The sequence below is a fragment of the Cebidichthys violaceus genome, unplaced genomic scaffold (assembly GCF_023349555.1).
Source record: "Cebidichthys violaceus isolate CVI_PGR_0920_01 unplaced genomic scaffold, fCebVio1.0.p SCAF_12, whole genome shotgun sequence".
NCBI lineage: Eukaryota > Metazoa > Chordata > Actinopteri > Perciformes > Stichaeidae > Cebidichthys > Cebidichthys violaceus.
The window spans coordinates 16,486,619-16,500,978 of record NW_027176285.1 but is presented as its reverse complement, the minus strand read 5'-3'; the positions used below and the strand labels follow the sequence as shown (position 1 = coordinate 16,500,978).

The 14,360-nt window shown below is 45.3% G+C and overlaps 1 protein-coding gene across 3 annotated transcripts in view; it reads left to right on the top strand.

The window, feature by feature from the left end:
- Positions 1–14,360, top strand: part of arhgap24 (Rho GTPase activating protein 24) — a 53,404-nt gene that overhangs the window by 27,693 nt on the left and 11,351 nt on the right. The window contains exon 1 of one of the 3 annotated variants that reach the window (XM_068706787.1): positions 3,055–3,266. The exons of 1 other annotated variant lie outside the window; for it this stretch is intronic. In XM_068706787.1, the coding sequence (XP_068562888.1) occupies positions 3,245–3,266 (22 nt within the window). In that variant the 5' untranslated portion in view covers positions 3,055–3,244. Of the gene's footprint in view, positions 1–3,054; positions 3,267–13,843; positions 14,042–14,360 lie in introns of those variants that run through there. One more of the 3 variants, XM_068706788.1, reaches the window with a different exon arrangement.

Here is a 14,360-nt window from a genome sequence, read left to right as displayed (position 1 = left end):
ACTACCAAAAGGAGCCAGTCGAGGTGGTTCAGCATCTGATGAGGATGCCACCTGGGCGTCTCCCTAGGGAGGTGTTCCAGGCACGACCGGCTGGGAGGAGACCCCGAGGGAGGCCCAGGACCAGGTGGAGGGACTATATCTCCAAACTGGCCTGGGAGCGCCTCGGGATCCCCCCAGTCAGAGCTGAGCTGATGTGGCACCGGGAAAGGGAAGTTTAGGGTCCCCTGCTGGAGCTGTTGCCCCCGAGACCCGATCCCGGATAAGAGGTTGAAGATGAGATGAGATGAGATGAGATATCGCTACCATCAGGTCAGAATTTAAAATGTGTCCAGTTCTTTGGCTTATAGTTATTTCCATGCTATTTCAAAGCCGAAGCTTGGGTTGGGTGCAGATAATAGACGCAATGGAGGTCAGTTTTTACATTTTCCTTTCTTTAGAGTTCTGGAAAAGCATTCAGTGTCCCAGAAGGCCAAGTCAGGACGTTGCTCAGCGTGCCTTTGAAGAGGCTGGGAAATGCTGACATTCAAACTGGGGAAAAAGTTGGAAGTTGTAAAAAGAAAACATGCGGGCACATCCTTTATTCAGAAGAAAGAGGAGGACGATGTTAGAGTGTGAGAACATTTCCTTGGCAGAGGTTGCTGAGATAGTTAGAAAATGCATTACAATTTGGGGATTGTGTCCACAAACAGATCGCAGAAAACTCCTCTCTTCTGACAAAGTGGAGAAAGAAACTGGCCGACTGTCAAATGGATTTAACAGGAACAATGCAGTCGCCTGCTGCTTCTCAAAGCAGAGGCAGCGTCTTTTAGACCCTCTCACAGATTGTTGCGAGGTGTGGAGTTTGCAAATCCTGACTACATGTGGCTTTGTGGATTAGGAGAAGGTCACTGACCAGGTTTTCCCAAGGAATCATTGCAGGAGGTGCTGTGGGAGTCTGGGCTGCCTCCGAGAGGAGATCTTCATAATGGTCATTGTTAAAGGGGGCATTGAAATCCTTCTGATAAGCATGCCTCCCGTCTGTGTGGAGCTTTCATAGACTGCTCATTACGGCAGACGGTCTGGACAGTGTTCAGTTCAGGGACAGTAGGGTGGAATCTGCAGTTTGTAGAACATATTGTCCTTTTAAGGTTATCTAGTGCTGAGCGTGATGGCTAGCATCGCTCAGTTTGAAGTAACGCCTGTTTAGAAAGGACATGAACTTTCACAGCTGAGAGGAGAAGGCTCCAGTTTGTTGGGGGGTTAAAGGAGTGAGGCTATAATCACAGAGAGCGACTCTTGTTGTGAGCTCAAATGATTTGAAAGAATACTTTTGGAATATATTTGCTTTCGTGCCAAACATTTGAAAAGAAGATTGATACCGCCCTCATATCTGTCCATTATATATGAAGCTTTAGCCGTCGGTTAGCTTAGCTTACCATAAGATGGCAACCAGCAGAGATTTCAGGAAGTCTCTGCAGGTGACAGCGTAAAACACTTTCCAGTCTTCAAGCTAAGCTAAGCTAAGCTAAGCTAACCGGCTGTAGCTTCTCATTTGTCTGTGAAGACATACGACTCGACAGTTAACGGAGGCGACAGCTTTGAATCAGCACATGAACACCGATGCTGTCAGTATCTTCAGCAGCCTCTGTAACAACACAGTGTGTCGTTTATGTGTTTTAGCGATGGGACCAAAGCTCGTGGGAGTTTGAATGACGCCCATTTTTCATGAAGCCATGATTGATCAACCACTGAATGGGAAAAGACAGCTGCAACACCAACACAAGAGCATCACGTGTAGGATGAGTGGATGCTTCACTTCTCACACTGTGCATGCAGCAAGGTGTTCACGAAGCTGTCAGATAGTGAAAAGATGATAAACTAGCGGCTTGTGGCGGTGAATGGGTTTCTATCTGAGCTGTGAAGGACAACAAATACACAAATACATATATACAATTCTTGGCATCTCATCCAGACTCTCGTGCGATGAGCTGTTGAACTGCTGATTCAAAGAGATACGTGACAAAAAGCAGGTCGGGGATTCAGCGAGTCCAAACAATCAGCTGCATACCTCTTGTATGTCGTTAGAATATCCGCCTCATTCTCATCTAGGCTCCTGAAAGAGAATTCCAGGCCAAAGAGAGGGACGGGACAGGAAGCTCAGACGCTTACATAAAAGCCTTATTGACGGGGTCGGTATTTGACATGTCACATAGCAATGTCCTCCATTAGCCTCCCACTCTAGCCCCCGTCCACAACCCCTGCTCCCATGTATCGGGTTGGCGAGGCCACATGTTGGCCTCCGGTGAGCTTTCAGCTGGACTACTACAGTATGTTTGTCTGCTGGGGACACTTGTCTTGAATGTTCAGACCAACGGTATGTAAACGGATTTCTGTCTGGATAAATATTTAGAAGTGTGTTTTTCTTCCCGTCTGAGTTAATAAATCCAACAGGTAGTGTGTCGGCCTTACAGTCTGATCGCCCTCCAAGTCCACGTTCATTCGGGCGCTCTCTGCCATTTTGACGCGAGCCAGTGATGTGTGGTTCGCCTTCAAGTCTGGGTGAGATTGAAAAACGATAAGGAGGCTATTAAAGACCTTCCTCCGAGAGGGAGGAACCCCGGCGTCTCGGGGCTTCTTGGCCTCCAGTAGCAGCAGCCTCGTCGACCCCGCGCGGCTGTATTTATAGAGCGCTGTGGATGAGTCATTTGGCAGAGTGCCAACTCTTCGTTCACCAGATTTACAGGTCTCCACTTTGGGGAGGGCTGCTTGATTTACGACGCTCCCCTCCCCCCTCCCACCTCCCCTTCCTTCAGAGACCATCTTGCCTTCAGCTTGCCGTCTCACTGGGTTTCATTCGGCCGCTCACTTCTTTGGCGTGTGACTTAGGAACATGCTTCCTCTGCTCTCTCAGCTCCGTTGACAGAAGTGCCTGCAGAGGAGAGGCTTCCTGACATCACTAGCCTCGGCCTGACCTCGTCTGAGTGCCGCTGATCGCTGTGTCACACTGACCTGCCGTTGACTTGACAGAATGAAGTTTTAGGCGAAAGTAGTTACAGTTGTAAGAGGAACGCGAGAGGCAAAGGACAGCAGGAAGTGGTAGCGCGGAGTGAGTCTGAGCAGAAACAGAAGTAGATCAATTTATCTGCGGCCGCGAACGAGAACAGATGAAGAAGTGGCACCGGGGGTCCGGCGGTGAGCAGCGACAGCGTGGCTTTTGCTCCCTCAACCTCCAGCTGAGAAGGGGGCTCGTCTTCCTCTGCACCCCATGGATCTTAACTCCAACCCAGGTCTGTCTCCCTGCATAACAGTAATGAATACGAACACGTTTGCATCTGGATTGGAATGACGGCGGTGATATAATTAGACTTTGCACTCTTTTAAGTTTCATTCCGACTGAAGGAAGCAGACAGCTTTACTTGTCTTAAAGACTCAAAGATACCTAGTTGCTCTCCGTTCTCATTGAGAAAGTATCTTTTCCTTTTGCTGGTCGTTCATCATGTCAGCAGATGGGAGATTTACAAGCCACAGTTCATAGCTTGTGTTTATTGCAGCTGTGATTTCAGATGACCAGTTAATGATGCTTGCATTCCTGTTTTCGCTGCAGGTTCCTTTTTATTTGTAGACAACACCAACATTTGCAGACCTGCTCTGTCACCAACTCAGTTATTTTTTCTTGCAAAATGATTCATATGCAGTGCTGTCTTTTAAAAGTGGGGCTTTTCCCTGTGCTGCTTGAATGGATGGGAATTAATGAATGAATGAATTACGCTGCAGTTTAATTATATACTGTTTAAAACTCTGATACTTAAAAAACTAAACATTTTTTCTATCAGAATTGATGCATTCATTTATTCCACAAATCCTGCAGTACATTACCCACAATGCAACTCAACCACCAACAGTTGGGTCAGAGTGTTATGCTAGTAGCGGCTAATGTTGCCTCGGGCCGCTAGCTTCAGTCAGAGGTGAGGTGAGCGGGTCACAAAAGGCTTTACACAACTTGTTTCACATCTGCAGCCCGACACCAACAAACCACATGAGGCTTTCTCTTCAGCAGAGGACTGAGAGCAACGCTAACAATACATACTCCATGTGTGTGTGTGTGTGTGTGTGTGTGTGTGTGTGTGTGTGTGTGTGTGTGTGTGTGTGTGTGCTGATCACGTCATAAGAATCAAGAACAAGTTTCATTTCAACTTAACAAAAGGAAGACTGGTACAAAGTTTAGCACTTCCTATGCACACTTCTAAGTATTAACAGGGCTGACTTCACTGCAGTGATGTGAATGGGATTCAACTGGAATAAGTTGTATAAGATCATAAGCTTTTTAGACCATGTCAGTAGTTAAATACCACCCAGGTATGGTTGCACTAGATATGTAGCTTTAAAAAGAAAAATCTTGCCAGAGGAAGGAAAATCATGCTAAGCAAAAAAAACGTTTTCATAGCCGGATCACATTTCACTTTGCTTCACTGCTGGAGGCAGATAACCGAACACGCTGGAGAATTCATGGCTCCCAGGCTGCCTGTAAATCCATCACGGTGAAGACGTTCTCAGGCTCTGAAGCAACATCTGAAGCAACATGTGGGAGAAAGGAGAAATACTGTGAATGTTGCAGCAGAAAAGACATTTCAAGAAAGCCTTGATGTAGGTGAGGAGGAACGAGAGAAGAGGTGTTTCATATGTTCTGAGAGAAAGCACGTCAGAACAAACATGTTTCATTAAAAGCAAGTAATAAATGACGAGACGATAAAAGTAGATGTTTAGCCAATAAGTGGGCATACGCTAACAATATTAGCCATCCTAGCATCGTTGTAATGCTGTGACCAGCTCAGTTTGACGTTCAGTTGTTCATCTTTGACTGCAGCGCTGAAGTGATCCGGTTTGTTCACCGGGTCCGATGGAGCGATGGCAAGATGTTTGAGTAAATGTTAAGCAGAAACGTCAAACATCTGCTGCTTCTAAAATGTAAGAAGTTGCTACTTTTCCGTAGTCTTTCTTTATAACACACTGGATACCTTTGGGTTTACGACTGTTGGAGTACAAAGCAATTTGAAAACATCACTTTGGTGTTTGGAAAGTTGTGATTTATTGGACCAAAAGATGTATTAATTAATTGAAAAAAGCTGCAGATGAATCACTAATCGTAAAACTGTTTCAGCCATAAGACCACTTCCCTTTCAGCATCAACACGATATACAAGAACTGTTAATCTATGCAGCACTGTACACTGGTGGAGAGGACTAACCGAACAACATCAGCAGCACACAAAGGGCCGACCACACCGTCAGCATTTCTCTGTCTCACCACTTAGATCACCACCAATCCCTCCCCCCCCACCGCACTGCAGCCCTCTCAGGCCGTCGGTGCTTTGGCAGCTTTGTCAGAGAAAACAAGGCGGATGTGGAGCAGCAAAGCAGACAGGACTGCTGCGATGGCCAAAATGAAAGCGAGCTTATCTCGCCAAAAGTCCATCGGCTGTCTGAATAATTGGACGACGAGGCAACAGGAGGTTGATTTCTCTTGTTGGTGCAGATGTGTGTGTGTGCAGAGGCAAACATTGAAAACATCTGGCACAGACAGACACGAGTTTATTGCTCGTGCTCCCGCTCCGGGATCATCAAAAAATTGTGTCATTTATATTCCACCTCATCAGTCACCAGGAAGAAATATGAAGTGGTGGAAAAGGCTCATGACTGATGAACGTCTATCTGCTCTCCATCAACTATAATGCTCCCTGCTGACAGGCCCCTTCAATCTCCAGAAGCAATCAAGCAAATGAAAATGTTGATTCATGCTTCTATGACACATAACCAGCGTGAGCTCATCCTGAATTTACTTCAGGTGAATGAACATCACAGGAAGCATTTGTCTTGAAACTGTCCGGATCTTGTTTTGTTGCATCTCTGTGGTTAAAGGTCTCCACCAGCAGCAGCTCCAGCCAGACTCCAGTTATTTCTGTTTCCCGTTTGATCCTCCCTCGTCGCCGGTTCTCTTTGCTTTCTCACGAGGAAAGACAGAGAACGTAAGCAGCCAAACAATAAACCAGGAGTTTCAATAACCCCGTCTGAAAAGTTCAAACGGCTTTCCCAAAGGCCAGGCTGGCTCAACCTACCAATTTTGGCTGCGGGGAGTGCAGGTGGTGCATCTGCCCCGAAGCCCTCATCAGCGCTGAAAGGTGATATTAGCAGGTATTAGTGAGCCGAGCAACAGGTACTTTGTCAAGTCCGCTCCTTGTTTCTTTCTCTGGTTAGAGGGAGGCTCAGGCCCTCCACAGAGAGCCAGGAAGCTTGTCTACGTCTATTCCTGCCAGCTAATTAAGATGAAAGCTGTAACGTCGAAAACAAAGCAGCAGATGGAGGGGAACGTTCTCCTGCAGGGACAAACAATATCATTTTAGCAGTAGCATCCTTATCTACATCTGTGTGTGTGTGTGTGTGTGTGTGTGTGTGTGTGTGTGTGTGTGTGTGTGTGCGTGTGTGTGTGTGAAGCTTAGCACTGACAACATCCTGTACCAACATCAAAACAGATTTGAATATTGGACATTCGGGTCACAGAGTACACACCGAGTATGAATTCCTAGCATGTACGCCACACAGATTTACAGTCTCACGGCCGCGGGTGCATCATATACACACTCGTCCAATCGGTGATCCGTCATAGTGAGAAGTGTTTACACAACCGTGAGGATGCACACATGTTCCACACGGACGCACAACATCACGCGCAGTGCGGAGAGACACACAGTATGGCTGTGCATGAATCCTGGGACAAAGGTGCGTTCACAACTTCTGCCAGGTTGACGTTCTCCTCTCCTGCAGAGCCGCTCTGGGCTTCTGCTCTTGGACCTGTATGTTCTGCACCTTTCCAGCAGCTTCCTCTAAAGTATCGCTCCGCTTGTATCGCCTCTCAGCATTTGCGTGCAAGTGTCCAAGTGACAACAGCTGCCGGCCCTCACCAAAACTCAACACTATAACATTTTAATGGGATATTAAGCACCCCCCCTTCGTTCAGTAGTCACCGAAGCTGTGAGTGGTCTTAACCGTTGACTCCTCAGGATTTTGGTATTTTAACAAAGCTCAAAGTGTTGCTGTGCTTGTAAAGATGTTTGGACTTAATCCCACGTCACACTGCAAGTCTAACCCACAGAAACAAATAGGAGCGCTTGTGGTTTCGTGGCAATTAACGAGAGCTGCTATAAATGTCAGCTGTGATTTATTGTTACAATTTTTCAGTTTTTGTCTGTTAACACTTTCAAACCAAGTCAAACATTAACGGATCATTCCAGGGTTTGTTCTTTACATTTACTACAAGTCACACACTTCACGCTCTCCAGAGCAAACACAGTTCATTTGAGGGGCTTTGATTCACACTTCCTGCCTGGGGGCTGCTGTTGGTCTCCATTTCAGTGAAGTATGCACACTAACTTGAGGAAACTGGAGACTCTCTTAAAATACAGAGTATTAATCATCCACAAACGCGATGTACTCTCACGTCTTCTTATCTTGTTAACGTTAAATTGGAAGAAGAAGAAGATGAAGAGACAACGCTGGGTTTCTTCTAAATGTAGTGAAACAGAATTAAAGGCTTCTGACTTTTCCATCTGTATGAGTCTCTAGTCTTTTTAATCATCTTATGTTCCAACACAAGCTCTGGACTTTAAGTGGTGTGTGAGCCGTGTTTCCTTTTCCTAGCGTTGGAATTGATTCCCCTTACATAACGGTATATTCACAGCTGCCTTGGCAGGACACACAGACACAGCTCTTTATTTAGTTGGCATGAAATCAGAAAGGAGACATTCTGCTTTTTGGACTGACCCACTGCCCCCCCCCCCCCCCCCCCCCCCCGACTCTCCTCATGACAACTCATTACAACTTTGTTCACTCACCAGCTAGGTATCATGTTTGCCTTTCAGCACCAAAGAATACAGAGACTTTAGACTCGATGTGGCCATTATTCTCCATTTTTCCGGGGCCGTGATTACCGTCCTCCCTATGGACGCCTGAACAGGGACAGTAGAGCCAAACGAGCTCTGTCCCCTTTGACCTCCGCTCTCCTATTCACTTTGTTACTCATTCAGCATCGGATGGTAATGGATAGCCGCAGTAACTCTTTGGACTCTGTGTTCTCCACCAGACAGTGTCTTTGGGGAGGCTAATGTGGGGGTGTCTGCCCTCAGATTATGCCGATTGACAGGCGAGGACCACCGTAACACCGGGGAGAGAGTTAGCCATCGATACCTCACTGGGAGACAGGTGGAACAGGACACCCATTAGAGAGACAAGGGAAGACAGAGCAGAGAGAGAGAGGAGTCTGTCAGCATGACGAATGTGTTTAAAGTTGTAATGAGAGTTTGAGGTATGTGGATATGAAAGAGTAAGGTTTGGTGTCAGTCTGAAGAATGTTTGTGTTTTTGCTGAAATAATCGTTTGATTATGAAATTATTTGCCAAACTAATTTCCTGTCTATTAACTATCTAATGACTGCATCTCACGTTTTCATTTCATTCTCAACCTTCAGGCGCTTTGTTGTCGTGTAGAGCTGCAAGTAAAAACTATGGTTCATTATTGACGAAGCTGTTTAGTCCAGTAAATGTCAGAACTTCTTTAAATGCCCAATTTCCAAATCTCAACGTCAACAAATTGTTTGTTTTATTAAAACAAGAGTCCACTGTTCAGCGGTCAGTCATTACTTTAACTGTGTCTCTGTTAGTTCAACTTACTTTAACTAAAGTCTGCATTCATTGTTTGATAGTTTCATCAAATTAAATTCACTTGTTAATTCTAAATGTATGAATACAATACCAAAACAAAGTGATACTAGTATTAATAGTAGTAATAATGTGGTACATTTGCTCTTACCACCACATGTAAAAAGTCAATATTATGGCGTTATTAGGCTCTAAACAGATTGCGGTTGCAGATGTTAACAAAGCATTGCAGTGTGAATGGGGCGTCCCATGTTTGCTCATGGGGTCATGCCCTGTGTCGAACCAGTGGCCTTTCTAAACCCAGCCTTCAGAGAGATCTGTCTATTGTTCCCATTACAGTTCTTAGGAGAGGTATGTGAGTGTGTGTGTGTGTGTGTGTGTGTGTGTGTGTGTGTGTGTGTGTGTGTGTGTGTGTGTGTGGACTCCCCAACCCCCTCTTCAAACCTCACCTCCCTCACCTCCCTCCCCTCCTTCCCTTTCTCTTTCACACCCTCTCAGCTGTGCTCACTCACTCACTCATTCTGAGCCAGGCCAAAAAGCCGGCCGAGCAGCTCCTCCGTCAGGAGCTCCTCGTCCTCAAGTTAACCCAGGCGGCCCGGGACTCTGCGACCCACTCAGGGAGCCTCTTGTCTGGATTGCCAGAGATAGGAGTGCGGAGGAGACATGGAGATGGTTCATCAGGCGATTCATAGTTTACCACAGTATGGATTATGTGATTTACTATCCTCACATCAAGGTAACAACAAGTGTGTTCTGTGACTGTTTTCAGCCTGCTGGCAGCCTTCTGTCTCTCCACTGCAATACAAAGATTCAACGGGAGCATTTTACAAAACACATCTTATTAACTACGGGCTGCTTTGTTGCAACGGCTGCACTTTGGTGAGGGATTAGCTCATCTGGAGGTGATATCACACATGAAGGAAACCTGCTCTGTGTGTGAGATGAAAAAGGAAAGAAGAGGAGTTTTTGTTTCCACTTCAAGTCCTCCTCGTCATCGTTCCGCGTGACTGAACACACACTTTTACATTGTCGCTCGCTGAGCGACTTCTAGTTCTGCTGGAGGTATTTATGATGTGTGGACTTCTGAGAAGACTATCATTAGACACAATATTGAATCTCAACTTGCCCCTGCTTGCATGCAAACAAGAAGACTCTCGCAGACAAGAGAGAGCAGACAGTGATGAAGTCATGTAATCTCCCTCTGCACGCACACACACACACACACACACACACACACTGGGAGAATTATTACATACTTTTGTCATTTGAAGCTAAACAAGGTGGTTAGTGTGTCTGCATTGTTTTCTGGGCCAGCAGCAGCTGCTTCCTCCACTTGGCAGGCAGCACAATCAAAGTCTGGAAGAAGACTTTTACAACAAGTCTCCCACCAAATGTATTCTGCCTCTGAGGATAAACCGAATGTTCTTCAGGTCGTTTACAACCCTTTAACACCCACTCCCTTTGGAGCAATGGCTGCCAAAATTAAAACAAATTGACCATTTTTTATTGTTAGACTCTTGCACTGAGGTGAACATGAGGTTTATCACATTGCTGCTGACTGCTAGACTGCTTTGAAGGTAGAGAGACGCCATCTTTTTTTAAGGGTTCAGCTGTACAATCGGCCCAGTCTCGTTCTGCACCTAGATCATTTCAACAACACGGTGGTCTTTTTGAAAATGACCAAATAGTTAGACAGTTAGCTTAGCTTAGCATATAGCGTGGAGGCAGGGAGGAACAGCTAGCTTGCTCCGATATCTTGTGTCTGTTAAATCTGTACAAAAACAGCAGCGTTTAGTCAACAGCTGGACGTTTTAAAGGGGTTTATGTGCCGAACAATTGTCTTTGTGCTAAGCTAAGCTAAGCTAAGCTAAGCTCTTGAGTGTAGCTTCATTATTTAAAGACACATTTGAGAGTGGTGTCAATGTTTTGGTCTACCTCAAGGCCAGAAAGAGATTACTCAGTTTGCATGTTCATATTTATGTAACACTGTGTAGTGCGTTCTTATACTCTAGCAGGTGAAGGATCTGGCGCTAGCATCCTGTGGCGGTGGATGTAACAAGATTGAAACTGTTAATCTTGTTACAACATGAAAGCATTTCTTCTGTGGTTCCTGCCGTCCGACGCTCCGCTGCGTGTGGTTTTACAGGACTTCCTCACCGGTCAGAGTGAAGCGCATCGGGGCTCCAGTATTTGAGAGCAGTTGCAGCACAGTGGGATCCTTTGTTGTCTCCCACCTGTTCCTGAGCCGGTAGCTAAAGACGGGTCTGCTGCTGAGTTCGGACACTTATTGAGGCTGCTGGTCAAAACCGGAATGAGCAGTTGTCAGCTCTTTGAACCCATTATGACAGGGCAGCTATACGTAATGGAAAAGTTAGAGATAACTTCATGTGATGCGAGGTTCAAATGAGGACATCAAATTTAATGCAATAAAAAAAGACATGTGTTTCATGTTATCCATATATTTCCTTTGTTTAATGCTGTTACAGATTTGAGGTTGATTGTATTAACCATCTGTCTGTGATCATGCTGTGGCATGATCCAGTTGGAGTAGTTTCCTTTATGTGAATAGCAGAAGTTAAGTAAACTAAGTCGTAGAGAGCGTCGTGAACAGAACATTGACGTGTGAAAGGGTGAGACATTTTCTCTCTTCCTGAACTTATTTCTCGAGTGAGTCTCAAGGTGAATAAAGACTCCTTCCTTAATACAAGCTGTCCTCAGTCCTCTGAGTTTCTGAAAGTTCGGAGCGGTGCGCTGAAGCGTGGTGAATCGGGGGAATTGTGACAGCTGTCACGGTTGTCTCTTCAGGTACATTTGTGCTTTAAGTGAAGATCCTTGACTGTCTCTGGCAGCAAACCCCTGCTGGGATCGGTCTCATTTAAGAAGTAAGGATTTAGTTGTTTTTTTCAAAGACACAGTGCCAGTAAGAGAATTATCTGCTGGAGAATAACACCTAAAGACAGCGTCACCACAGCCGGGAAAGAATCTGTCAAAGGGGAGCCTCCGGTTATTTTATTCAGCGGACAGATGTGGAGAATCTACCTAAAGGCGACAAGATGATATTTGAGCTGAATGCGTTTGTCTTTCTGCAGCTAATGCTTGAACGACCAGAATCCCGGCGGCTGTGAAAGTTGCAGACCACGGACTGAAAAGCTCATATTTGTTCGTCACAGGAATGTGGTTTCGTTTTTCTGTGATTATCCGTTTATCTGATGGTGATTTTACCGCGCAGATGAATCATTGACTGACCTCTATGTGTCTGACGTCAGGAGACAATGCTGCAAGAGCTACCTGAGAATGATGGGCATTTATGATTAGGCTAAAGAGTCTCCAAACAATGAGTTCTTTTGCAGAAAGCTTTTCCTGTAAACTCCTTTGGTGGATAAATTAATAAGCTCCAAGTCAAAAAGACGCTTCTCTTCCCTTTACAGACAGAGTGTCCTCTGCTTCAAACAGTCTAAGAATGGATTTCCATCTTCCTGATATTTGTTTGTTTCTGTATTGCGCAAATGTGTTAAGATTCATATTCGTACCACTGATGTCGGCTGCAGGGCTACAGACTTGTACTTTGGCAGAAAAATCCAAATATGTTCATTCATCTCAGGGACAGCTCTCTCACAGGTTTAGGAGGTCTCGTGGAGGAAGTTGTCCATGCGCTAAGTGAGTTTGACACGTCTCCCCGTCTTCATAAACAATGTGGACAATTCAGCCACTGTGTAAGAATGTTGAGCATCAACAGGAAATGGCAGGGGGAACAGCAGTGTGTTGTAACAGCCGTGGTATGCTGTATAATCCTGTTGCACGCTTGTTTAATAGCTTCACAGCCGTTGTTTCCAGAAGGAAACGCTGCTGCCTTTCAATGCAGGTGACGGAAACAGACGTGGCTGATGGGTTTAAAATGTGGACAGAAGCACTCTCAGGGGCACCGGGGGAATCACAATGGCTTTGCATGACAATCAATGCAAATGCAGAAACTTTTGTGTTTCAAGCCGGGCTGATCGGTGTCACTGTGGGATCCATCAGATCCACTTCACTGATCAGCATGTGAGCATTTTCACCAAAAGTCAGACACGTGTGCACGTTCATACTGTCTTGTTTACAAGATTTGTATGACTTCATAATGAAAAGCAGGTTGATTGTTTGTGTGAGCAGGTTTTGACAAACGGTGGTCACTGCACAAAGCACACGTTTTACAAGAAAGTGCATTTTTCCGCACGCGCAGCCTAATAAATTACTGCAAAAATAGCCGACACCTGCTGTGACACGGTAACCTGAGAGTGCAGCTCAATAGACAGAAAGCTTCCTTAATTGATATGAACCCATAACTGTCCCTCAAGAACCACAACATGCCAGCATGGTGTCATTGTCCTCATTATTCTTCATATTTGATTATTGCCTCTTACCTATTAAAGTATGCAGACACCTTCTGAAAGTTGTAAATGTCAAAATCTAAATAGTTCCTATTGCTCAAAGAAATGAACTGAACAGCTGGACGTGTTTTCATTTGTTTCATTATACTTGCTGTTCTGTTTCAACGCGTCATAGTTATGGCCTAGCTCACAGGATAAGTGTGATGATATTTTCTACTTTTTCTAGTCAATAAATCTCATGAGAAGATCAAAACTACCAGGGCTAATAATAAGCCTGACATAACGTATTGCTCTGTGCCATAGAGCTCCACAAAAACTGAAAACACATCCGTGTTTTAACATTTAGCATTATTACCATGGACATGGACACTTATATTTATATATATATATATATATATATATATATAATACTGTGCTGGTGCTGTAAATTCTCACTAGAGCTGCAAATGTGTATTAATCCACAGCTGAAAATAGTCCCCAATAAATGTACTCTTGTTTGAGTAAATGTACTAAAAACAGCAGAGCCGCGCTTATTTATTTATGAAATGATTTCTCCTTTTTAAAGGTAACGTTAAGTCATTCTTAAAGATGAGAACATCTTCAGCAGCAACATGGGGCTTTTGCACTGATTTGCTTCGGACCCTTAAAAAAGCTTTGCGCGGCCCTGGTGGTCTCTCACACACACACACACACACACACACACAGTTAACACACCAACACACCGATATGCTCTTCCTCTCCCAGTCTCTGGGTTAAAGCCACTGTTACACCAGCCGGTAGATGTGTTACTCCGAGGACTTCGGGTCGTTTAATCTGAAACGTGAAGCTCCGTCTGTTGGAGCGACGGAGCTTCTCCACCGGCTGAAGAAAGTCACGCGTGCGAACAGAAGTGAGCCGCTCGTTCGTCTTCGGTGTGAACGTGTTGCGCGTCGCAGGTCGTGAGGAGATGGAATGACCGTGTCTATGTGAGCCCGGCTGCGCGTGAGAGGTGAGATGAAGCTCGTTGTTTATGTTTTAGTCTGGAATGTTGAAATAGAACATATTTAAATATCTTTAAGCACCAATGTTGTTCTGCAGGACTACAGACTGGGGCGTGATTGACGGAGTTAATCCATGTGAGGCGTAGTTAACGGGACTGTGAGGTCAATAGGGGGGTAGCGGCTAATCACTGGACCGGGAGCGGAGAGTCTACTATTAATGAGGACTTGATGTCAGATCACCATATGGGTCAAAACCTCAACATCTGGCCTGTAATGACAGAGTGTTTTGAGATATCCTCACTGTTACTGCAGGCACTATATGGACGG